The 27,313-nt window shown below is 42.5% G+C and overlaps 1 protein-coding gene across 1 annotated transcript in view; it reads left to right on the top strand.

Moving 5' to 3' along the window:
• The window catches only part of SCGN (secretagogin, EF-hand calcium binding protein), a 37,406-nt gene extending 13,619 nt beyond the window's left edge, over positions 1–23,787 (top strand). Inside the window, exons 7-11 of the mRNA XM_060164255.1 lie at positions 10,813–10,868; positions 16,334–16,379; positions 16,622–16,681; positions 18,413–18,481; positions 23,659–23,787. Of these exons, the coding sequence (XP_060020238.1) occupies positions 10,813–10,868; positions 16,334–16,379; positions 16,622–16,681; positions 18,413–18,481; positions 23,659–23,787 (360 nt within the window). The remainder of the gene's footprint in view (positions 1–10,812; positions 10,869–16,333; positions 16,380–16,621; positions 16,682–18,412; positions 18,482–23,658) is intronic.
• Positions 23,788–27,313: the final 3,526 nt, after the last annotated feature.

Raw genomic sequence — 27,313 nt, 5'->3', positions numbered from 1 at the left:
TCTTCCAGTAGCGGTTGTTGTGGCCCTTGTTGTCATTATTTCACTCGCCCCTCATGCCACATGACCCCAGGACTATTTCAGCATCAAAGCTCCCTGGAAAATGGTGAAGCAGGAGAAGCTGCCTTTGGTGAACTCATCCTCATATTCTGTTCCAGTTCCTAACTTGATGCTTTTCTCCCAGTGCTAATCAACACTCTGTATTGAACTGGATCTGGCCTCTCTACCATTTTTCTGCCCCCCAGGCCCCTTCCCATCCCCAGATGTGGGCTTCATTCCAATCAAACTCTGTAGGTTTCTTAATTAACAAGCAAGGAAATTGCTGGTAAAGGTCAATTTACTTTTTTTCTTTTACTTTTTTTACTTTTTTTTTTTACAAATTACTTGTAAAAGTACTTTACAATTACTTGTGCAATTGCTACACTAATTATAGAAAGAGCTCTTGAGTAGACGCATCTTACTGAACCTTCCGGTGAACAGCCACGGAAGCGCATCACTGAGAAGAGTTTTATGGATCCCTGTTAAAATGTGCACCACTAGGTTCATCTATTTAGGCCTTTAAATGATGTTTCCAAATACTGTATTCATTCTAACAACTCCTTTATAGCACTGGCATTGTTCCTGCTCCTTTGTGTATCTGATGATTGAGGCTTGGAAAGGGTAAGTGACTAAGTCACCACCAAGTTGAATCCCTAGACTCGTTTTATAAAAATCAGATTAACTGGGAAAGGTTAAGTTGCCTAGCCTAAGGCACCAGTTACACTGGAAGTTGGGCTCTCCTGGCTTTCAACCCTGCATCTTCCTGGCTCTCACTCTGTACTCTGACTCCTCCAAATGCTGCTTCCAGCCAAGGGCATTAGCCCCGGGAAGGAAGAATGTGCTCTTGACCATGACACCTTGTAAATGGCCTGGACAGGAGCAAAGCTGATGCCAAGGACAGAGTCACAGCGCAGGCCAGGGTCTCAATCAAGGAAATTATCTGGCTTTCTACTATGCTGACCTGTGGTAACAGCATGCAAAACGCTGTTTGAAATCCTGAGTAAATAGGTACTTAGCACTAAAGAGTGAAAGTTCCAGTGAAACCCTCTAATAGAATGAATAATCTGAAAAAGGAAATTAGACTGAAAACTGCCTGGGGGAGAGAATAAGAAGGAGATTATTCTTCCAGTTGGGCATTTTTTTCAACATTGATTGAACAATGTTAGCACTGGCTGTTGTTATCTTGATTTTATTAATGTATAAAACAGGCCCCACACAATGAAATGCTTGCATTTAGAATCTCCAGCATGTTTCCAGTATTTCTTTGAATACCTTTGACTCTGAGGGGCTTCCCTCCACCTCCAACTAGAATACTAAGCCACTGCTTTCTGACTTTTTCACACAGCTTGGCTATTTTTTCCTTACTTTTCCCCACCTGGTTCTTGCTCATCCTTCAAGATTTAGTTAGACGTCATCTTGCCCTAGAAGATCTTCCATAACCTTCTTCTATAGTGGATCCAAGTGCCTCCCGTCTGTGTCCCTATATTATCTTGTGTATTTCACTGTCCTAACATCATAGTCATCCATGTAATTCATTCCACAAATATTCCTTAAAATCTGCTATGCCTCAGGCACTCTTCTAGTCATCAAGGATTCAACAGTGAGTGAAACAGACAAAGGAGAGACTGACACTAACAATAAACACAATAAGTAATAAATTACAGTTCATGATAGAGGGTAATAGTGGGATGGAAAAAATTGAAAAGTAGACCAGGCAGTGGCAGCAGGGCAGCTAGGATGGGCGCTTGGGGAGGTGTAATTTTCAATAGGGTGGTCAGGGGAGGCCCTTCAAGAAGATGCAACATGAGAAAGGACCAAAGGTGCAGCCAGCAGGGTCCCTGGGTCAGGGGTGTGCCGGGGATTTCCAGGAACAGGAAGAGACCAGTGTGGCTGGATCAGAGTAAGCAAGGATGAGATGTAGGCCAGACCAGGTTGGGCTTCTGGGGCCACTGTGAGAACCTGGGGTTTTAGTTGGAGGGACATGGAGAGCCACTGGAGGATTTGAAGCAGAGGATGCCATGATCTAGCTGCTGTGTTGAGAAGAGCCCGAAATGGGCAAGGAGGGAATCAGGAAGACCTGTTAAGAGGCCATTGCTCCATCCAGGTGAGAGAGGATGGCAGCTTGGACCAGGGTCGGGTAGCAGAGGAGGTGAGAACTAGATCTGTCGGAAGACGGAATCAGTAGGGTTTCCTGATGAAGCAGCTGGGAGTCAAGGATGACACTGCCACCGTCTATGGATCTCGTACTCCACTAGGCTGTGATTCCTCAAGGGCAAGGTGGCATCTTATCTTTGCGTTCTCAGCCCTCCCACGGAGCCTGGCACACAGTGGGCTACTTAATGCGCATTGTCTGAACTGAATTTTCAGTTATTACCTCATAAACAGCTATGAATAAACCCTAACAATATGACTGAAATTTGCCCTTGGGACCCTCCTGCCTCCCTCGTCTGTGTTCCTTGGGACCCTCCAGCTCCATCACGACTCTCGATCCCTCTTGAGGTGCCTCGCATACTGCATACTGCACATCGCAGCATTTTGCCCAGACCCAGCTTTCCTCAAGCAGTGCTTCATGTTCCGAAATTCTCCTTTTTCTCTTTCCTTGTTTAAAACCAGACCCTCCAGGGCAGAACCAGAAAGGGAGCCTGGAAGTGCTGAGCTCCCTCCTTATGTCTCTCAATGGGGTCCTTCATCACAAAGAGTCACCCAGAAGGATCCCAACCAGGCAGTGGGACAGGAGTGAGGGCTAGAGCTGGAGGCTTGGAGACAGAGCAGAGCAAATCGAGAAGGGACAGTCAGAGCAGGGCGAGCCTAGTATATGCCCCTGTGGATCTGCAAGTCGCGTTACTCTGCTCCTTTTCTTAAGCTGGGTCTGAGATGGTTTTTCTGGGCTGAGAGGTAGGGTCTCAAAGTGACCGAGAATATCCCCTCCCTCACCAAAACCCCACTCTCTTAATGCTGCTCTGTCAGGTTAGAATGTGCTCTGGTAAGCTAGTTCATACAAAGATATGAGTTCATTCCTTCAACAAATATTTAGGGAGAACCTACCAAGGAAGATACGGTCTCTGACCTTATGGAGTCTTCCAACTGGGAGGAAATTTGGTAAGAACGGGAAAGGGAGCAAACATCCCCTCTGGTCCCTCCCTTTCATCCCCACTGTGTGCATCACTGCCCTACAGTATCGACCCATAAGTAGGAATTGAGTCCAATTTTCCTTTCAGCCCTTAAATACAGCAATTTCACCTTGAGATCCAATTAAAAGATTCTTGAAAAGTTTTCTGGATTTTTTAAAAAATAAGATGGACTGCAATGAAGCAGCAATTCTAGAGCTTCAGCAAAGGCAGGACAAGAAAAGGTAGGTGGACAAAGGGGAAAGGCCAGGAGAGGGATAAATTAGGAATTTGGGATTAACAGATACACACTGCTATATAGATATATAGATATAATAAACAACAAGGACCTACTGTATAGCACAGGGAACTATATTTAATATCTTGTAATAACCTATAATGGGAAAGAATCTGAAAAATATATATACACACACACACATATATGTATAACTGAATCACTTTGTTGTATACCTGAAACATTGTAAATCAACTATACTTCAATTAAAAAAAAAGAGGTAGGTGAAAAGAATTAAACTTAAATTTTTTTAAAGATGTCTTCTTAACAAAGTACACACAGTTTTTTTTTTTTTTTTTTTTTTTTTTTTTTGCGGTACGCGGGCCTCTCACTGTTGTGGCCTCTCCCATTGCGGAGCACAGGCTCCGGACGCATAGGCTCCGGACACATAGGCTCAGCGGCCATGGCTCATGGGCCCAGCCCCTCCGCGCCATGTGGGATCTTCCCGGACCGGGGCACGAACCCGCGTCCCCTGCATCGGCAGGCGGACTCTCAACCACTGCGCCACCAGGGAAGCCCCACACAGTACTTTATTTTCATTGAAACGTAGCCAGTGTTTGCTCTAGTATTAAATATTTTAATCCTAATAATTGAGAGTTCCTTCTGTGCTGGGCCCTGTGTGAAGCACTTTTCAAACATCTTATGATTCTCACATGAACCTTATGAAATAAGTATTTTTAAACCCCTATTTTGTAAATGAAAAAACTGAGGATTACAGGTCAGAGATGATAAGGACGGAGTGGAAATTCAGACCCAAATCCAGCTTCAAACTGTATTCAAACCATAACATTCACATCTGAAAGTCTAAATGTCAAATTATTAAAATGAAAACTTTCAAAAGAGGGAGGGCTGAGCTCTATGAGATCAAGAAGAGACACAAATCCCTATGCATAAAGTGAACAGCAAGGTGAGGACAAAGCCATGTTAGGAGATTAGGATTCTCTTAGTATTTTTTTTTTTTTTTTTTTTGCGGTACGCGGGCCTCTCACTGTTGTGGCCTCTCCCGTTGTGGAGCACAGGCTCCGGACGCGCAGGCTCAGCGGCCATGGCTCACGGGCCCAGCCACTCCGCGGCATGTGGGATCTTCCCAGACCGGGGCACCAACCCACGTCCCCTGCATCGGCAGGCGGACTCTCCACCACTGCGTCACCAGGGAAGCCCCTCTCTCAGTATTTTTAAAGATAATACAGGAGCTCTGACAGCCACAACAGAATTTATTACCCAGAAAAATGGATTTTTCTCCTCATGAAGTCCCTAAATACTCCTAAGAATTGACAACTTCTTAAACACCAAAATGGAAACAAATTAATGAAAGAAACAAGAAAGGGTTCCACAAAATTGTTCTGGAGAAAAGAGGAACACTGATTAAACTGGGGAAGGGAGAAAGAGAAGAAGAGTGAATTGTGGCTGCATAAAGCCCCAGGGGTCACATCAGTCAAACATCCCATTATAAGGGGCAGGAGAAGGCAGGGAGGAGAAGTGTAGACTGCTTAGAAAGTCAGTACTGGGCTGAAAAGAAATTCCGCACATCATGCATCAGCCCCGCAGCCCTAGTTGCCCAGAGCGCTTCTCTCCACAGCTCTACGGTTTACATTTAAGAAACCTCAGGCTGGCAGCTCTTACAATGGAATGCCCTGAGCTGAAGAAAACCTATGAAATGAAAAAAGAAATGGCAATGTACACCTTTGATGGCTTTGAGCTTGGATCCAGAAGCTTAGAGTCCTGTGAAGTAGCTGAGGGGAATCCGAGTGGTCTTAGCCAACTTTTGAGTATCTAGAGGTTGAGAAATGACAGTTGACCAAGACTGTCCTGTTTCTCCTGTTATATGTGTCTGTTTCATTGCTAAAACCCTGGGGGTCTTCTGCTCATGTGTGCTGCAGTTAAGTATTCATTTTTGCTCTAAATTGTCCCATGAAGGCCCATGATCAATTAAACTCCAGGTAGCCCCTCACTGGTTCTTTATGTGCTGGGGTGATAGGTAAGTGTTGAGGAATCCAGTGAAAGAGTTTCCACCCAAGGATCTGAGTTTGCCCTCAAGACTAGATGAGTTTAATGAGATTTTGGCCCACCTATTTCATTTTTCTTTCTTAAATTGTAAAGGCGACTTATACTTTTCCAATGAACAGATATGGGAACTGGACTACAGTTTGTTTGTTTTTTTTTAAAGACTCTTTACATTTCCTTAGAGACTTCTGGGTATACTGACTTTTAGAAACTCAACATTCTGAGAAAAACCTTCTAGGATCCGAGCTCTAAGTGATACACCAAGTGTGAAATCACTTTAAGGCTGCTTTAATGGCTTTTTAATGAGCAATGGACACAGTCACAGCAGCACTGCATTAAAGATTTGGTTCTGAGGTTTAGCATCAAATGCTTCACTTAAGAGATGTAACCTACTAATGAATTCAAATTGACCCAAATAAGGATTGGCACACTTGAAAGCTGTCTGAAACATAACAATCAACAAGTCAAGGCAGAACATCCAATCAGAAGAGAAAAGCTGAGGTCTGCAGACCTTGTCTCATGTAAACTCGTAATTAATGTTCTGTACAAGGAAGGAAACTATTAACAAAATCCAATTATGACATCTAATTAAGAGAGGCTGCCAACACCTGGCAGGGGGAAAGATTAGCTGTCTGAATAGAATATTATTTGGTAATACTGAGCTTTGTAAAATGTAAGCTAATACATGTGGGAGATATTAAGCGCATGTCCCTAATTAGAGCATGGAACTTGAACTACTGTAAAACAATAAAGTAAAATCTGAGAATGTGGCAGGCAAAGAGAATACCCCCAGCCTCTACCCTGGTCCCAGCTCTCATCCCTTCATGCCTGGATTAAAGCACCTGCTTCCTTCCCCCTAGGTCTCTGATCCAGGCCAATCTGAGACATGTCTGTGCTTTTTTTCTTTTTTAATTTAACTTTTATTGGAGTCTAGTTGATTTACAATGCTGTGTTAGTTTCAGGTGTACAGCGAAGTGCATCAGTTGTACATATACATATATCCACTCTTTTTTGAGATTCTTTTCCCATATAGGCCATTATAGAGTATTGAGTAGAGTTCCCTGTGCTATATAGTAGGTTCTTATTAGTTATCTATTTTTTATATAGTAGTGTGTATATGTCAGTCCCAATCTCCCAATTTATCCCCCGCTCCGCCACCAGGCTGTCTTGAAATCTCTTCTATTCCATGTCCACCCTCACTCTACCGTTGATCTCAACCAGTCTGATGGTTTTAAATACTAACTAAAGGTGACTGCCTCCAATTTATATCTCTGACTCAGAGCACTTCTCTGAGCTGCCTGCATATACCTGGATGTGTGTCTCCACTTGGATGACCAATAAGCCTCTCAAACTTAGCATGTCCCAAACTGACATTCTGACCTTCCCCCACAGTCCTGTTCCATTGGTGATCTTCCTCACCCCAGTGGATGTGAACCATACCTTTCAAGTTGCCCCTCCTTCGAGATTTATCTGAAGTCCCATCTCCTCTCTCAGTGTTTGTCAATATTCTAACATATTGTTCTGTTTCTTTGACTCAGTGGTCATGGAGATAATGTTGAATCTTACTTCAGATATTCATTTTTGCCTCTCCAATTACACTGTAAGCTCCTAAAAGCCTGTACCACCTTAATGATGTCTGAGAATCTCTCACAGTGCCTCACGTGTTGACGGACACATGGTACTTATTCAACATACAATCGTTGATTCAGTAATATGGGGGGGGCCCTCTAAATCCTTTTTGAGATTGTGTATGGCAACAACTTCCAGACTTTTTAATGAGGAACTCTTTTTAAGTAAAAAAAAAAAAAAAGATAACCGATAAGGAGTGATTTCTAAGAATACTGCTTAATGAAAAAATGCAAGTTGGAAAATAATACATAGAATGGGGTCCTATTTGTCCAAAAAAATAAAGATGGACATATTAAAATGTTTAAAAAGTTTCTGGAAGGATACACAGTCCTGTGAATGGTAGTTACCTTTACAACAGGGACAGGAAGGACTTATACTTTGTACTCTTCACTCTGCTGAACTATCTGCATAATTTTGACCTTGCACCGCAACTCAAATTATCAATTGTTTAAAAAATTCACGGACTGCCTCTCCCACCACATGACAACAGTCATACTTTGGATCTACTGTTTCTGGTAAGAAGTTACTATTTGGGTTGGCCACAGAGTTCGTTCAGGTTTTTCTGTAAGATGTCATGGAAAAACCTGAATGAACTTTTTGGCCAACCCGATATTAACCCAGTAATGGTTTTAAATGAATTTGCATTTCACAATCACCATGCCATCTTTAAGTAATCGAAAAATTAAGGTAAACCTATTATTCAATCTAAGGAGAATGCTGGGTAGATCTACAGTCTCTGAAGGGTCTCTTGAGGGGAGCCATAGATCTACAGAATTTTAAGGAGTTTGTCAGTAAGTCATTGTGTTCCATTTCCAGGAGACCTTATAGAACCTTTCATGTACTTAGTACTCAAAAATGTGTGGATGTTCAATCTTGGAAAAGGCAGTGGCAGAAGTGAGAACAGTGGTTAAGGGCCCTTCACAACTTTTCAACAATCAGCCCTTCAGAATGGAATCTTGTTCCCACCGCCAGCACCGTGAGTCACCACAGCCCTCCAGGAGGGACCTGTGCCACGAGCACGTGACCACTAAGGCCAGAGGGAAACTCACATAAATAGAATCTTTTTTTGCTTTCCCAGGGAAAGAAGGGCAATTAGAAAAGGTAAACACCACATCTCTGGCATAATCTATAGCACCAGTTGTTTTATTTCATAACCAACCATGAAGCAAACTACATTAACTCTAAGCTACCCAGACTCTATAAAGCTAAGAGCCTGGTTTATGGGAAGAGCTCTAGAGCTCTGGTGACAGATATGCTTGGATTCAAAGCTTGCTACTTTCTTAGACAAATCAATCTTTCTACATTCCAGTTTCTTGCGTGTGTGGCATGCAGCTCTTTCTTACCTTCAGAGAATGTGGTGATGATTAAATGAAATAACATACAAAGTTTTGGCTGCTCTACAAATGGTCACTATTAGAGTTTAAAAAATTAAGAAGCCATTATGCCCACCCACCCTCCACCCCAAATTGCCAAACATTCAAAATTCATCAAAGGTCGTTAGTAACTTCCGTGAGTTAGTACGGACCTGTTTACAAACAACTTTCTCAGTTACTGAGATCATGAACTATTAGGAGCCTACTCTTCCCTCCCTCTTAGAAACCGGTCATTTTCTGAGGCTTTTTCTTTTTCATAATCAAGTTTTGGGAGGAAGAAAATCCTGGTAAATTCATATACCTGGATTAGCAACCAGTTACTACTCTACTGATGGCTTCTGGTGGAAGATACCCTCGTGGCGGTTGCAGTGAACTTGCATATGAAACAGTGCTGTGGTGCATGTAATTTGGGTGTTCTGAACACCACCGTTCAGTAGTCAAACAGCATCCTTTGAGGAGATGCTGACCATCGATTACTCAGGGGTGAAGTGCAAGGACAGGTGCCACTGAGGTCCCTGGATACCTAAGAACCCAGTCTTCCCAAGAACTCAGTCCTCCCATTAGCCACACTGGAACCTGCTCTGAAGGACTCTGTTTGCTGACTTTACCAGGAAAAGTGCTCAGCATCAATCTTACTCCCCTTCAAGTGCTTTGACAAAGTCATGAAATCATTAATTTTCAGAGCTGGATGCACTCTGGGCCCTAATTCGGTCAGTGGTTATTGGACTGTTGGGTTCAGAGGCAACACTTCAGGATTGAGAGGGAACCTAGAGGACAAAGCTCCAGCCCACTTCCACCCACTACTTGTACAGCTCCATTTCTTTGCTTTACACATTCAAGCACCATGCAGAATTTCATTTGAAAATAGGGTTCTTCTGATAAGGAGAGTTAAAATCATGGGCACAGTTATAGCTGGAGAAGCTGCACCCAAAGAGATCATATGACTTTACTAATGTGACAAGAGGTCTGATTTCTGGTCTGGTGCAATAGGCATGTCTCAAGCTTCCCTTGTTATGTGTATTTCTTGTAGTCAAAGATATCCCAGTCAACTAGAAGAGTAGACACACGGGAATATGTGTATTAATCACCCCCATGTGTACACACACAGGGGTAGTAAAATTAAGCAAGTGATTTTTTTTTCTGATTCTGATTCTTACGTGAACCACATAACCAATTTTCTGATGGGCAGAAGCATAATTTACACATTAGTGTTCAGTTCTTCCTTGAGCCAATTTTGAGCAAAGGGCTTTTCCCCCTTACACGTGCTGTGTAAGTTTGCACAGCAATAAAGATGGGCCCATGTCTTTCAAGCTGAGCTACTATTTGCTTAAAACTCAAGATAATCTAGCTTTCTAAGAACAAACCTCTTATATCTTGTTTAAAACTTTGTCTGATCTACGCAAGAGGGAGGAGATATGGGGATATATGTATATGTATAGCTGATTTACTTTGTTATAAAGCAGAAACTAACACACCACTGTAAAGCAATTATACTCTAATAAAGATGTTAAAAAAAAAATTTAGCCTGATCTAATAAATTCAAACAGCCTCTTTGAATAAGGCTAAGTCTCTGCCAAAGGAAAAGCTCAGTCTCTTAGATTTCTCTGTCCTCTGGATCCAACCAAGACCCTTCTCTAAAAATGTCATCAAGCTGGGTAAGGAGAGAAAAAGCAGCTTACTGGACCTCGTGGTGAAGGGGAGGAGTCGAGGTCCCAAGGCACAATGCTCTGGTTTCCATGGTGACGCCTGTTGAACACACAGTTGCTGCTACTTGGCTGACATTCATGGTTGAAGCCATCCTCTAACTCTTGCTGGATGCAGACCACTAATTCTCTGCCATATCCTCCTTCCAGCTTGCTGACTCAGTGATCCACCCCCACCCTCTGTTCCAGCATCACCTCATACGCAGCTAGCCCCATAGAAGGTCCACTGGTCCTTGACTCAGCCTCCAAACCCTTGGGTGCTCAGAGGGTCCCAGGAAAGCTAAGCCCCAGCAACTCTGTCCGCTCAAAGTTGTCCTTCCTTAGCTAGTTCTCCTCTCCCTCCAGATCCCCTTCCAGCAGAGCTAGGTCACACATCTACTTTACTCTGCCATCTCTGCTTCTCTCTCTCTTTTCCTTCCTACAATCCTCTGAGGCCTACACAAGGCAGCCTTTCTCCTACATCATATCCTCCTCAGCTACTTTTGCCTTCATGGAACACTATTTCTTTTATACTCTACAGAGAGTACTCTATGATATGAGTCAACCTCAGCCAATTTAGACAAATATATAACCAGAAGAGCAAAACAGAAAAGCACTTTAACGACTTTTAAAATAAATTTCCATTGCAAGTATTTCTTACACTCCTTTCCCCTTCTGCATTCCAGATGAAGATCTTTGACAAAAATAATGATGGCCGGTTGGATCTTAATGACTTGGCAAGGTGAGTAGTGTGAAAATGGTGTCATAGATTCAGAAACATGTTCCTAGGGGTTTGCTGACACCATACACTTCTTTTTGAAAGGCAGAGATCAAGTCTCACCTGAAGTCTTAAAGAATAGGTGAATCTTTAGGGGTAACAGATATCTTTGTGAAGATCATAAAAGCACTTCTCCCCAGAAAAGCACAATGCACAACATTTTCAAAATATTTTATAAATGGGCCAGCCCTGCCCTCAAAGGCCAGACATTCATGGTCCTACATAAGTGTCCCACAACAAAAAAAAGTCCTGAATCCCATTCAACGGTTCTGAGAATACTGAATCGTTAGTTCAGGACAGATAACAACAGAATCAGACTCACAGCTGCACCCTGTGGTCTCTGAGTGTTGGTGTATCCTCCGTGGGGCGCCAAGTGCCTGCAGGTTAGAAGTGGAAGAGGGGAGGATGACAGCAGAAGAGGTCCAGTATCTGCAAAAGTGCTCTCTGTGAGGCTGGTATTGTGGTGACACATGATGATGTCAGCATGTTTCTGTCAAGTCTAGCCGAACACAAAACCACCTCTGATTGTCCACAAAAAGGTAAAAAGAGATTCTGAGCAGATAGAGAGTTGAAATCATTGGATCAAGAATACATGGATAAGGGAGGAACACTCCCAAACTCATTCTACGAGGCCACCATCAATCTGATACCAAAACCAGACGAAGATGTCACAAAGAAAGAAAACTACAGACCAATATCACTGATGAACATACATGCAAAAATCCTCAACAAAATACTAGCAAACAGAATCCAACAGCACATTAAAAGGATCATACACCAGGATCAAGTGGGGATTATTCCAGGAATGCAAGGATTCTTCAATATATGCAAATCAATCAATGTGATAAACCATGTTAACAAATTGAAGGAGAGAAACCATATGATCATCTCAATAGATGCAGAGAAAGCTTTCAACAAAATTCAACACCCATTTAAGATAAAAGCCCTCCAGAGAGTAGGCATACAGGGAACTTTCCTCAACATAATAAAGGCCATATATGACAAACCCACAGCCAACATCATCCTCAATGGTGAAAAAATGAAACCATTTCCACTCAGATCAGGAACAAGACAAGGTTGCCCACTCTCACCACTGTCATTCAACATAGTTTTGGAAGTTTTAGCCACAGCAATCACAGAAGAAAAAGAAACAAAAGGAATCCAAATTGGAAAATAAGAAGTAAAGCTGTCACTGTTTGCAGATGACAGGATACTATACACAGAGAATCCTAAAGATGCCACCAGAAAACTACTAGACCTAATCAATGAATTTGGTAAAGTTGCAGGATACAAAATTAATGCACTGAAATCTCTTGCATTCCTATATACTAATGATGAAAAATCTGAAAGAGAAATTAAGGAAACATTCCCATTTACCACTGCAACAAAAAGAGTAAAATATCTAGGAATAAACCTACCTAGGGAGACAAAAGACCTGTATGCAGAAAACTATAAGACACTAATGAAAGAAATTAAAGATGATACAAACAGATGGAGAGATATACCATGTTCTTGGATTGGAAGAATCAATATTGTGAAAATGACTATATTACCCAAAGCAATCTACAGATTCAATGCAATCCCTATCAAATTACAAATGGCATTGTTTACGGAACTGGAACAAAAAAATTTTAAAATTTGTATGGAGACACAAAAGACCCTGAATAGCCAAAGTGGTCTTGAGGGAAAAAAACGGAGCTGGAGGAATCAGACTCCCTGACTTCAGACTATACTACAAAGCTACAGTAATCAAGACAGTATAGTACTGGCACAAAAACAGAAATATAGATCAATGGATCAGGATAGAAAGCCCAGAGATAAACCCACCCACCTACGGTCAACTAATCTATGACAAAGGAGGCAAGGATACAAGGGAGAGAAGACAGTCTCTTCAATAAGTGGTGCTGGGAAAACTGGACAGCTACATATAAAAGAATGAAATTAGAACACTTCCTAACACCATACACAAAAATAAACTCAAAATGGATTAAAGACCTAAATTTAAGGCCAGACACCATTAAACTCTTAGAGGAAAACATAGAACACTCTATGACATAAATCACAGCAAGATCCTTTTTGACCCACCTCCTAGAGAAATGGAAATAAAATAAAAAATAAACAAATGGGACCTAATGAAACTTAAAAGCTTTTGCACAGCAAAGGAAACCATAAACAAGATGAAAAGACAACCCTCAGAATGGGAGAAATATTTGCAAATGAAGCAATGACAAAGGATTAATCTCCAAAATATACAAGCAACTCATGCAGCTTGATACCAAAAAAACAAACAACCCAATCCAAAAATGGGTAGAAGAACTGAATAGACATTTCTCCAAAGAAGATATAGATTGCCAACAAACACATGAAAGAATGCTCAACATCATTAATCATTAGAGAAATGCAAATCAAAACTACAATGAGGTATCACCTCACACCGGTCAGAATGGCCATCATCAAAACATCTACAAACAATAAATGCTGGAGAGGGTGTGGAGAGAAGGGAACCCTCTTGCACTGTTGGTGGGAATGTAAATTGATACAGCCACTATGGAGAACAGTATGGAGTCCTTAAAAAACTAAAAATAGAACTACCATATGATCCAGCAATCCCGCTACGGGGCATATACCCTGAGAAAACCACAATTCAAAAAGAGTCATGTACCAAACTGTTCACTGCAGCTCTATTTACAATAGCCAGGACATGGAAGCAACCTACGCGTCCATCGACAGATGAATGGATAAAGAAGGTGTGGCACATATATACAATGGAATATTACTCAGCCACAAAAAGGAATGAAACTGAGTTATTTGTAGTGAGGTGGATGGACCTAGAGAGCGTCATACAGAGTGAAGTAAGTCAGAAAGAGAAAAGTAAATACCATATGCTAACACATATATATGGAATCTAAAAAAAAAAAAAAAGGTTCTGAAGAACCTAGGGGCAGGACAGGAATAAAAACGCAGACGTAGAGAATGGACTTGAGGACACGGGAAGGGGGAAGGGTAAGCTGGGATGAAGTGAGAGAGTGGCATGGACTTATATATACTACCAAATGTGTGAGAAGCAGTCACATAGCACAGGGAGATCAGCTCGGTGCTTTGTGACCACCTAGAGGGGTGTGATAGGGAGGGTGGGAGGGAGGGAGATGCAAGAGGGAAGAGATATGGGGACATATGTATATGTATAACTGATTCACTTTGTTATAAAGCAGAAACTGACACACCATTGTAAAGCAATTATACTCTAATAAAGATGTTAAAAAAAAATACATGGATAGAACCCTTAGAGGGAGCAACTATAATACCAGGTTCCTCAGGGTCAGGCTGGATGGCAATTGTACACTGGACAGTGAAGCAGAGCACTAGTCATGGCCATTCTATCCCTGTGATAAACAAAAAGCTCCCCTGCAGATTTACAAACACCCTCTACTATAGTCCTGCCTAGCTGGTAGGGACTATGCCTTAATCTCCTGAATAGCTTCTCACGCAGTGGAGTGTTATGTACATGGGAGGATTCAGTGAATAGTTCTGGACTGAAGAAAGGGTTAAGTGGCATTGAGCAGAGATGCAAAGCAATAAGACAGTTACTACATTATTTTAAAACCAATTTGCTATGGAATTTGAAAATGACAATTGGGGTAAGTAAAACAAAGATGTTCATGTCCTAATTCCCAGGACCAGTGAATATTTTATGTTATATGGCAAAGGTAACTAAGGTTGCAGATAGAATTAAGGTTGCTAATTAAAAACCTTAAAATAAAGAGATCATTCCGGAGTACCTGGGTAGGTGCAGTGTGATGACGAGGGTCCCTTAAACATGGAAGGAGGAGGCAGAAGATCAGAATCACAGAGAAATTTGAAGATGTTATATTGCTGGCTTTGAAGCAGAGGAAGGGGCCATAAGCCAAAGAATGCAGGCAGCTTCTAGAAGCTGAAAAGGGCAGGAAAACAGATTCTCCCCTAGAGCCTCCATAAGGAATACAGCCCTGTCAACACCTTGAAACACCAGTGAAATCCATTTCAGACTTCTGAGTTCCAGTACTATAAGATATTAATTTGTGTTGTTTTAAGCCACTAAGTTGGTGGTAATTTGTTATAGCAGCAATAAGAAACTAATTCAATGACAAAAAGGTCTTAAAACATTTACACATGGGAATCTTCTTTCTCTGCCCCCAGTAGTGAAATGTAGCCCGATTACTCCTAGACAATCACCTCTAGAGTATATGTCCTCTGACTGGCAATACACTTTAGACGGCTTGGTATCAGCAAAGAGATGAGGACAGTATTCCTTGCAGGGTCTCAGGGTATTCTACCCTCTATTTGGCTCAACTTAATTCTCTCTACCCTGGGCATCCAAAGGAGTAAAACTTTCCAAATTGTTGTATGATATTTTTTTCTGCCTTTCTCTCTATATACCCATGATTATAAAGTCGACACAAATCCAATGCTTCAGTCTTTTGAAACTGATTCTATTCCACTGAAGTATAATTGTAGTTATGCAGGAAAGAGAAATACATAATTTTTTATTGAGTATAATTTATATACTATGTAATTTACCCTTTTAAAAAGTATAGCTATGGCTATTCTGAATCCCTTGCATTTCCACATTAATTGCAGATCATCAATTATCAGATTACCAATTTCTGCAAAAACAGGCAACTGGGATTTTTATAGGAATTGTGTTGGATCTGTAGATAAATTTGAGGAGCATTGCCATCTTAAAAATATTAAGTCTTCTAACTCATGATCACAGGATGTCCTTAATACTATTATTTAATTCTTCTCTGTTTTTCTTCAACATCGTTTTATAGTTTTCAGTCTATAAGTCTTAGGTCTCTTTTGCCATATTTATTCCTAAGTATTTTATTCTTTTTGATACTGTTGTAAATGGAATGGTATTTTTTTTTTTTTTCGGTACGCGGGCCTTTCACTGTTGTGGCCTCTCCCGTCGCGGAGCACAGGCTCTGGACGCGCAGGCTCAGCGGCCATGGCTCACGGTCCCAGCCGCTCTGCGGCATGTGGGATCTTCCCAGACTGGGGCACGAACCCGCGTCCCCTGCATCGGCAGGTGGACTCTCAACCACTGAGCCACCAGGGAAGCCCTGGAATGGTATTCTTAATTTCTTTTTTGGATTGGCCATTACTAGTATATCGAAATGCAACTGAATTTTGCATATTGATCGTGTACCTGCAACCTTGCTGGAATTTTTAGATGTCTGTCTATGGTGACTACTAATCCTTGTGAAAGTCCTTCCCGTCTTTTTGTTTTTATATTGTACAAATTCCTTTTTAAGCACCTACCCTATTCTGCAGAATAACCTGGAAGTTGCCTGCCCTTTTCCTCACACCAGAGTTATAAATCTACTTGTAATTGAGAGGTGATAGATATCATGTGGATAACGTTTTTTGAATTTTTTCCCCCCATTTAGGATTCTGGCTCTTCAGGAAAACTTCCTTCTCCAATTTAAAATGGATGTAAGTGGTGACATTTCTCTAGGTGGATTTGTATCATTCATGTTGCTCTACAGATTTGAGAGGGAGGGAAGAAAGGTATCTAATTGTATTGCCTTTAATTTATCTAGAGACTGATAAGGCTCAGTGTCAGAATTAAGGGATGAGGAACTGTTGACTCAAAGTTTATAAAAGTTGTCTAAGACCGTGGAAGAAATGTACAAGTTTCACACTGCTGATTGACATGATGCTTTCTCCATATACAGGCTTGTTCCACTGAAGAAAGAAAGAGGGACTTTGAGAAAATCTTTGCTCACTATGATGTCGTAAGTGTGCCTTTTCAATATATTGTGCTGGCCATCTTTAGGTAGGAAGCTTTTTTAGCCCTTATGTGGGGTCATCCTACTTACAGACCCTAAACTTATATAACGAACAGCAATCGCACGTGTGTGTTGCTATGTCAAGGTACCCAGCTTCTCTATGAAACTTCTGAGAACTAAGTAAAAACAGACATAGGAGTAGTACTTATGGTGGAGAAGAGAATAAAATAACATTATTATTATTATTTTTGCGGTACGCGGGCCTCTCCCTGTTGTGGCCTCTCCCGTTGCGGAGCACAGGCTCCGGACACGCAGGTTCAGCGGCCATGGCTCATGGGCCCAGCCGCTGCGCGGCATGTGGGATCTTCCAGGACCGGGGCACGAACCCGTGTCCCCTGCATCGGCAGGCGGACTCTCAACCACTGCGCCGCCAGGGAAGCCCTATTATTATTTTTTTGCTCCTTGTAACCAAGCTAAAAGAAAGTTTCTCCTTCTTGGTCTCTATCTATCATAGTATGCTCAAACACAAAAGCAAACAGTCAAATAAAAAAAACACAACCAACCTAAAGAAATAGGGGGAAAGTCAGACATATTTGGCACAAAATCTATTTCTCTTATAAGCCTATTATTTGGTCCTTCTTTAGAGGGGAGAAAATAATAATTCTAAAGAAGGAAGTATGGCAAAGAGGTTGAATTTCTTCAGGACAAGGTGGGATAATGCACGGAGCAAGGAAAACAAAAAGAAAGTTGAGAAAGGTCATAAGAGATCCTGAAACTAATCAGACTGGATATCTGTGTGTCATATTCTAAGCAGAAAAGAAAATCACCTGGAAGAGGCAGTCTAGCAAACTGTTTAAGTATATAGGACTCTGTGACCAATTACCTGGGTTTGAATCACGGCTCATGAGCTGTGTGACCTTGGGCAAATTTGTTAACCTCCCTGTGCCTCAGTTTCCTTATCTATAAAATTAGGGTGATGGGGATAATGATAATACCTACCTCATGGGCTTGTTATATGAGAATTAAATGAATTCATGTTCGTAAGCTTTTCGAGGAGTTCCTGGCATATAGCAAGTACTGTATTAGTGTCTGGTAAATACACGAAGGGAATGAGTTTTTATAATATGTTAAAGGTTCAGGATTAGAAAAACTTGAGGAGAATGGATGACTTATCATTAACTGGAACTTTAGAGAAGAAACTGAAATATGTTAATATGTATTTTATTTTATAGGCATTCTTATAAAATGGGTAGAAAAAATAAAAGATTTTATGCATGAACCATATAGTAATTCTAATATGCTCACTCAATCTAGTCTCTCTTGAATTTAAAATGTGTTTTGATGCTCATTAAATCATTGCTAAATCATAAAGCAAAATTTAAAAATGTCAATCTAGCCTTCAAAGGATCAGTGGATGTTCAATTAGCACTAGTCTGAACTGAGTCCTAGTATTTAGGAAGCAAATAAAGTCGGTACATGTCATAGTAATGCTATTTGTAAGAGCCAAGGAACTCAAAACTACTGCTTCCCATTTGGTTAAATGGAGGGAGTTATTTACAGGGCGTGCTTCTGATTTATGTGGCGCGTTCACATCCTGCACAGAGACCATAAGTTGGAACATGCCATTTCCAAACTTGTTTGCAGTCACAAAAGATTTGGTCTATTTGTATAATTTATTCTTTAAGCTTTCTGACTTAAGAAAACGATATTTGGTTGATTGGATCTTTTATTTTTCAGAGTAAAACTGGAGCCCTAGAAGGCCCGGAAGTGGATGGGTTTGTCAAAGACATGATGGAGCTTGTCCAGGTAACTTCACGCGGCTGTGTAGATCAGCCCCATCATGGACTGGGGTTGCCGTTTTGACTCCACTGTTTATTTTGGGGAATCAGTAGGGCCAAAGATTAATGCTGGAGAAAATCTAGGGATGTAGTCTGTTTAACAAACTTTGAGCTTTCAAACTTTGAAGCCCCAAAAATCTCTCTTCTCTCTTAAGATCATTTGTAGTTTCAATTAAGTGAAGCCCCCATAGAAGCTTCTTGTTACCATCATTTGAATGTCATCTATTTTACCAAAGGAGCACAGTGCCACTATATATCTTACTGCTTTATTTTTTCATTACAGAAAGTCCTTCTCCTGTGGACTTGGTTATTAGAATAACTAAAACTTTTAATTTCATGTAATAAATCCCGTACTTGGGATTCTCTCTCTCTCTCTTTTTTTTTTTTAAACACCAAGGGGCTGCTCTAACACCTAGCCTAAGATGGCTGTTTTGCCTAGCAAGGCAGTGATTGGGACTGATGATATTTAGATCATATCTACATCACAGAGCTGTTTCACGTAGGGTAAACAATGTTTAAAAAAGCAATCTCCTTTGAGATCCTGATGAATTGTACTGACTGGCTGCACGATCCAGTTAAACAGATACCTTCCAACTCCTGTGTGGGTGTTTTTCTATGAGACTGTATAGACACTGAATTTCATAGTCTCATATCCTTAGGGATTTCTTTTGAGGTTTGTATAGGACATAATCGTCATTTCCTGATTGGCCCAGATGGCAATAAATTTGAGTAGCAACAATTAGTAACGGTTTTTGGAGTCTCAGACCTTTTTGAAAAATCTCATTAAAACTATGGGGTTTTTGGGAGGGAGGGAGACGCAAGAGGGAAGAGATATGGGAACATATGTATATGTATAACTGATTCACTTTGTTATAAAGCAGAAACTAACACACCATTGTAAAGCAATTATACCCCAATAAAGATGTTAAAAAAAAAAACAAAACAACTATGGAGTTTTGCCGTGGAAAAATGCCCAGATACCGATTTTTGCGTAAATCTCCAGGAAGTTTACATACTGCAGTTAAGCAGGCACGGATGAGATGTCTCTTATCAGGATGCCTAACTCTCATTAGTCCCATCCCAACTGGCCCCTTGCCACTTCTTTGTCCCCTTCACGTGGTGCTCCTGTTGGAGATTTCACCAACATTTGCAGAGTCAGAATAGTTGCTGGGCGTTGGTGTGATATTGCCTTTTACACTGCTTGCTAAATTAAAATCCCATTTCACTCATTACCTATTTAATGCCAGAATGACTTCTATAATAGAAAGTGAGCAATATCTATGGGACATTAAAGGTGCACAGCAGAAGGCCTTGCCTAACTGAAGTTTTAATTTGCTTTTGATAGAATAAATGGGATGGGGAACCTGTTTTCCAGAGCTGTGTGGCCTCCTCTTTGCTGTGGAGCCAGGGCCCCTGATTGCCTGAGTGTAGAGCCCAGAGGCTTCAGATCCTTTCAATTATCTTTCAACTGTCTCTGGGTTTGGCAATGGCTTCCAAAGGTTAATGGGAGATGATGGAAGTAAAACCTAAACCAGCAACGGAGCAGAGAAGACATTTTTCTAGAGAAAATTAAAGGGAAAAATTCATGACCATCTAAAAACCTGAGCTGGAGGCAGAAATCCGCCTCACTCTTTGATGGACTTATATCACCTCTATGGGAAATCAGAGGATCCCCACCACTTTTGTCCTTGTCCCTCTATTTCTGTGGGGCTACTGGGGCAACAAAAAAGCACTTCTCCGTGTCAGTACCAGACAATTTGAGACAGCTGGTTTCTAAGGATTGGGTCAGACTGTGGTCAGGAATACAAAAGCAGTTTATAGGAGGCTGATCTGTTGAGCTAAAAAGTATGTACACAGTAATTAGTTACAGTAATTAGTTCTCCCCTGAAGCCAGATGATTGAGGGTGCCTATCTTTATTGGATCTTTCTAGTCTTCCAGGTTGCTTAAATATATATTCACATACAATTTGAAAGATGTAGTGAAGTATGACCACTGGGTCATTGAGACCCTGACACTGAGACCACTGAGGATCTGACATTTCTCAGCTTCATAAAGTAGAGCCATCTCCTGTGACTTATTTCTTTATTTTCATCTTATAAGAAAGGGCCACAGGACAATTAAACTAGTATCTGGGATTTATTTTAAAAGCAACTATCAGAGCATGCCATGGGGTCAGCAGGGAGCTGGTTCAGTTTCTAAACATACCGTCCTGGTCAGGATCCCCGATGTTTGCAATAATAACCCTGAAGTAAGCTTATTTTGTAGCCTTTTAATTCTTGTACAGTCATATATGATGCATATGTTGAATTTGTGTTAACAAAATTATTTGGTTACCAGAACACCCATCCTTTTCTTTAACCTCTGGAAAATGCTACCCAAGGCTGTCCTCCAACAGTGTGATCAGATAGCAAGTCCCTAAGGGAGCAGACACCATAATTTCTACACAAGTCTTTGAAAGCTTGTAGCTCACTTAGCACAGCAAGGAAATCAACACAAGAATCTACAACCTAAACTAGAAAGTGGGAAGGCAAGACATCGAAGATTCCAAGCACCCACCAAGAAGTAGCAATGTGAACAAAAATGTTGGAAGCCAAATAAAAGGGATGCCAGAGATGACCAGGGTGTCTGCCTGGAGATGATGAGAGGTCCTGCCCCCAGGCCTCCAAAAGTTTATTCTTTTCCCTGCTAGGTACACCATCTGATTTTCTCTGTTGTTGACAAGAAGATTGTTGGCAAGAGGGGACTCATAGAGGCCTTAGATCAGGAACCTGCATACATTTATATTGGCAACTTGCTATTAAAATGGAAGCCCTCAGTGGTTTCAAATGATTTGTCTTCTGTGATCCAAGCATTTTTTTTTAGCAGTGGCATTCAGTCCTCCTGACTCCTGGTGATTTGTCAAGCATTAAAAACATAACTCAAAGGCTTCCCTGGTGGTGCAGTGGTTGGGAATTAACCTGCCAATGCAGGGGTCATGGGTTCGAGTCCTGGTCCAGAAAGATCTCACATGCTGCGGAGCAACTAAGCCCATGCACCACAGAGCCTGCGAGCCACATCTCTAGAGCCTGCGCCCTAGAGCCTGCGAGCCACATCTACTGAGCCCTCGTGCCACAACTACTGAAGCCCACATGCCTAGAGCCCGTGCTCCGCAACAAGAGAAGCCACCACAATGAGAAGCACACCCACCGCAACGAGGAGTAGCCCCCGCTCGCCGCAACTAGAGAAAAGCCCGCGTGCAGCAAAAAAGACCCAATGCAGCCAAAAATAAATTAATTAATTAATTAACCCCCCACAAAACCCAAAACCCACAACTCAAAAGATCCAAAGAAACTTCCTTTACACACACACCCACATTCATACCCACAACTGCCTCCCCAACACATGCCTGCACACAACCTAAGATATTTCTACTCACTTAAAGGAAACAAATTAGAAAAAATTAAAAAAAGAGCTTAGAATAGTTTGGTATTGCATAAATGCCTTGGCAAATTGATATATGCTAGTATGTACATGACTACCACCCAAGTCTTTTCTAAGTGTGGGAATTTACTAGAAGGATCCTGGGGCAGGGTGTCACTTGCTGCAGAAAGGATTTAGCAAAAGTGGTTGAGGATACTGAAAACCAAATATCTCCACTTGTAACCGTACAACAAATGAGCCTGTGATACAGAGCCACAGAGTGTGGCTTGCTGTGTTCAGGACCTCTAGGCCCCTTTTCCTCAGGCCACATCGATACCTGCCTGGCACTGACACCCAGGGAGCTATCTTCTAGAGCCCCGACAAGAGAACCTATTGACAATGTGTTACGCGTTAGCCTCTTAGTCCAATCACTCAGGGATTCTCGGCAGAGGAGTGAAGTTCGCCAAGTTTAGCTTCTGGCCCCAGGCTCTTTCACCTCCTGATATCTCCCAGAATCCTGCCCCGCTTCTGCGTTTTTTCTTCTTGCTCTGCCTTATGGCTCCCCGTTCCTGCTGTTCTCTCCCCTCCTTCGCTCTGTTAACACCTGCTATCAGGGGTAGATTTCGTGTCAGTCATTTACCCTGTGGGACACTGCAAATTAGCTTGTCTTAATATGGCTGTCTAGTTGCAGAATGAAAGGTTTTGTTTCCTACTGCAGGTTTTCTAGAGCTTTCTTCGGAAGTGAGGAAACCTTGGGGTGGGGTTGGGTGATAAGGGCTGCTTCCAAGGGTTCCTGAAATCAAATCCTGCAGAGTGAGCCTCTGCTGCTCACTCATAACTAGTCCACAATCAAGGGGTTTGGAAATATGATTTTTTCCTTTCTCTCCAGACGCTGACTTTTAAATTTAGATTCGTCACCATTCATACAGCTTCCTTAGGCCAGCGATTTCGCCATGAGAGCAGAGAGAACTGGTGAAATGAACACTTAGCTGGAGACAAAAGACTTGGGATCAAAAATGCTGTTGCCACCTTCTAGCTTCGCAAGATGTCTCAGCTCTTTCTGAGCTTCCGTGTCCTAATCTGTAAACGAGGCATAATCATTTACTTTGCAAAGTTACCGCGAGGATTAAATAAAATAACCGAGGGAGAATCACTTAGCTCCGGCATTGCTCACTTTTGCAGGCCTTTGAGTTTAGAATATTTTCCTAGCTGACCTGATTCACAATTCCTTCTTAGCCCCTGAAACAGTCCCTTGGAATAAATGTGATGGGGCCTATCTAGCTCAACAACGTAAGTCTTTAGTTAGATTTTCATGCATTGTAACCCTTTTAAAAACTAGAGGCACAGAAACCTCCCACGGGGAGATAATAAATGTGCCTTCTCTCAGCAGCGTAGTGAGACAGAATTTTGGTGACGATCCTGTGCTCTAAGGCAAAATATCTTTATTATGGTTGAGAAAAAGGCCGGCTTTCTGTTAGAACTGCAGAGAAGTGATGTGGGAATAGACATTCTCTTGCCTGAAGGGACATGCTGAGAAATGAGCTTGTTGGCAGAAAACTTATCCTTGGCAACATCTGGTGGGATGAGGAGACAGAATCACCCCCTCGTGGCCTGTCTCCAGGGAGGGGCTCTCAGAAGGCAGGCTGTCCCCTAAGCTTAGCAAACACGGAGGGGAGGCAGGGTGGCATGAAAGGGTGGGGCTGCCATTGGCTTGCCTACTGACATGTTATTTTTATTGTCCTCAGCCCAGCATCAGCGGGGTGGACCTTGATAAGTTCCGGGAGATTCTTTTGCGTCACTGCGATGTGAATAAGGATGGAAAAATTCAGAAGTCTGAGCTGGCTTTGTGTCTTGGGCTGAAAATCAACCCCTAATCCCCAGACCCCTTTGCCTTTGGCTCTTAGCGTGTTTCTGAGCTCCTGCTGGTAAAACTGTATCTGTGCTTTGCTACTGGGGACACAGTGGGCAAACTTTCTAACAAATGGTGTGGTGTTCTTGGGCAAGGAGAGGGACCTGAGGGCCTTCTTTTTAATGTCCTGGTGTTTTCCTGCCTTTACTGGAAGCCCCCAATGCAGGGTCTGTGTTATTTTCCCCTTGACCCTGGGCTTTCCTGTTCCGCTAAAGACTCAGCTGACCTCCAGGATCTGCTCGGCTTGTCCTCCCCCAGTCACTGGGGAGGTGGGGCAGCTGAGTCCATCTACCTGTGCTCTTCTTTTCGGCTTTCTGCTGAATGGTATGTGGCATTCGTGGCAGTCCCGTGACTTTTACAAATAGATTTTGAAGTGGAAATAAAGCTGCAACTGGAAACAAAGATGCGCTGCGAACTGCTTTTGTGCTGTGACCTTTGGAGGGTTCTACCTGATGGCTGGATGGATGAACTACTTCTCTAACTGGGGTGGGGGAAAGAGAAGAAGGAGAGAGAAGGGCAAGATCCTGGATGGAGTCCACATCACCAGCCCTGTAGTTCTCAGGTGCCCGGATGAGTTGGAGTCAAAGTAGGAGTTGCCAATTGTCATTTTCATCTCACTGCGTGGAGGAGACCAGAACATTCATCCTGGGCTGGGTTTTGCTCTTAGGTGCTTTGTGGCCAAGCAGGCAGGAATACAGAAGAAATATGGAGAAAATCTTTCCCAGGTAACCCAAGCATCCGTCACCCCCTCCAACCATTCCCCTTCCAACAGTTTCCTCTGGCAAATCTGGGACCCCTGAGGCCTCCTCCTATGCCTGTGACTATTGTGGGCCCCTCTGCAGGTTGCTGGCTCCCCCATGGACCAGACCCCCTCCCTTCACTCCTGGAACTCTGACTCAGTCCCCCTGGGGCAGGGGCAGACAGATTGATTCCTCTGCTGTCCTGACACTTTATTTTCCAGGACACCCCTACCTTATACCAGACTGTGTAGGAATTTCAGGTTTAACGAAGTGTTGTAGGTAATTCAGAAAAATTACAGTGTAGCATGGTTCACTCCGAGCTGAGCATAACCCAAGAAACCCTACCACTCACAGATCTCCCTCACTGGCACACAGGTCCTAACCTGGTTCCCTTCCTCTTAGGTGCCCCTTACTTCCAACATAGAGATAAGTCGTATCCACAATTACTATTTGATCAGGTGCTTTCTACGTGCCATGTACTTCTAGATGCTTTCCGTACCGTAACTAATTTAGTCCTCAGCAAACCCTATGAGGTAGGTACTCTCACAACACCCACCTTAGAGATGAAGAAACGGAGGCAAATAGAAGCTAAGCAGCATGTCTGTGCTCATACATATCAGAGGTTGGGAGTCAGGGAGTCAACAATGGCCGACTTTCAAATGATGCAACAGACAAGGGCTTAATCTCCAAAATATACAAACAGTGCATGCAACTCAACAACAAAAAAGCAAACAACCCAATTGAAAAACGGGTAGAAGACCTTGATAAACATTTCTCCAAAGAAGACATACAGATGGCCAGTAGGCACTAAAAAGATGCTCAACATCACTAATCTAATATTAGAGAGATGCAAATCGAAACTACAATGAGTCACCACTTCATACCTGTCAGAATGGCCATCATTAAAACGTCTACAAATGACAAATGCTGGAGAGGGTGTGGAGTAAAGGGAACCCTCCTACACTGTTGGTGGGAATGCAAGTTGGTGCAGCCACTATGGAGAACAGTACGGAGGTTCCTCAGAAAACTGAAAATAGAATTACCCTATGACCCAGCAATCCCACTCCTGGGAATATACCCAGAAAAAACTATAATTCAAAAAGATACATGCATCCCTATGCTCATAGCAGCACTATTCACAATAGCCCAAACATGGAAACAACCTAAATGTCCATCGACAGATGAATGGATAAAGATGTGGGACATATATACAAATAATGGTCATCTTTCAGGAAACCTTGGCCCTTCCCCACAGGTTTGGTCTCACTGTGGGGTCCACAGCAGCCCTCAGCAGAACATTTATCTAAGTCTGGGTCATTCAGTGTGGATTAATGCTTCATGGGAGCTTGAAGAGAGCCCAGGAAGGAGTACAGGGCAAGCCAAGAAGGCAGACTTCTCCTCATTGTCCAAATGTTGAGCTAACTGTGTACCCACACACCCTTCAAAGAGCAAACATTTGTTTCCAGGGTTGAGACAACCTAAGCTCACAAGAAGGAAAAAATAAAAACTGGACCCAAAGCTGACATATATTAATTCATGAATCTCCCTTTAGATATATGAGGAGAACTTTTTTTTTTTGCGGTACGCGGGCCTCTCACTGTTGTGGCCTCTCCCGCTGCGGAGCACAGGCTCCGGACGCGCAGGCTCAGCGGCCATGGCTCACGGGCCCAGCCGCTCCGCGGCATGTGGGATCTTCCCGGACCGGGGCACGAAGCCGTGTCCCCCGCATCGGCAGGCGGACTCTCAACCACCGCGCCACCAGGGAAGCCCGAGAATAACTTTTGAGGTTACTGCTCCAGCCATGACTGTATAAATTCTTAGCCAAAGAGTCCTCAGTGTCTTTCTGGAGATAACGGAGGTGGAAGTGAGTGGGGAAGGGAAGCTTTAGTCTTTTAAGGGTAATTTGTTAAGATTCATTGAGGGCAGCTACTTGCCTTGAGCACCAGCAAGCTTTCGGTCATGGCATATGGCTGAGATTCTATCAGAAGCTCTCAGGTTTCTTTCCCAGTCATAACCTTAGGCTGGCAAAGACCTTTCCCAGCATCCAAAGAAAGGGCTGGTGGAGATCTTTAAGTGGAAGGAAGGTGGGTTTGTTCCACTTAAGGAATGAGTTCACTCAAAAACATTCTCAAGAAGTTTGAGCCTCATGTCCTATAATATAGGTGCTGGTATGTTCACTAATGGATAGTTACCTCAGTCCATTCTGGCTACTATAACAAAAATACTATTGACTGGGTGGCTTAAACAACGAACATTTATTTTTCACAGTTCTAGAGGCTGGTAAGTCCCAAGTTCAAGGTCCTGGTAGATTCAGTGTCAGGTGAGAACCTGCTTCTTGGTTCATAGACAGATGTCTATTCCTGTGTCCTCCAATGGTAGAAGGAGCAAAGAAGCTCTCTGTAGTCTCTTTTATAAGGGCAGTAATCTCATTTATGAGGAGGACTCTGCCCTGTGACCTAATCACCTCCCAAAGGCCAAATCTCCAAATGTCAACATGTTGGGGATTAAGCTTCACCATATAAACTTTGGAGGGACACAAACATTCAGTCTATAGCAATGGCCAAGGAAAATAACTGGTCTTAGCCCTCTGCTGGAGCACCAAAGGGGAACAGAGTGCTGAATAAGGGACTGACAGAAGGCAGAAGTCTCTTATCAAAGCCCATGCTGTAAATATTTGATGGGTTGGGGAAAGGTGTGATGGCACCCCAGAGAGCCGTGCTCCTTGCTGAAGATGTTTGCTCATTCATTCCA

The sequence above is a fragment of the Lagenorhynchus albirostris genome, chromosome 10 (assembly GCF_949774975.1).
Source record: "Lagenorhynchus albirostris chromosome 10, mLagAlb1.1, whole genome shotgun sequence".
Classification (NCBI taxonomy): Eukaryota; Metazoa; Chordata; class Mammalia; order Artiodactyla; family Delphinidae; genus Lagenorhynchus; species Lagenorhynchus albirostris.
This window is presented reverse-complemented; position numbering and strand designations above follow the sequence as displayed.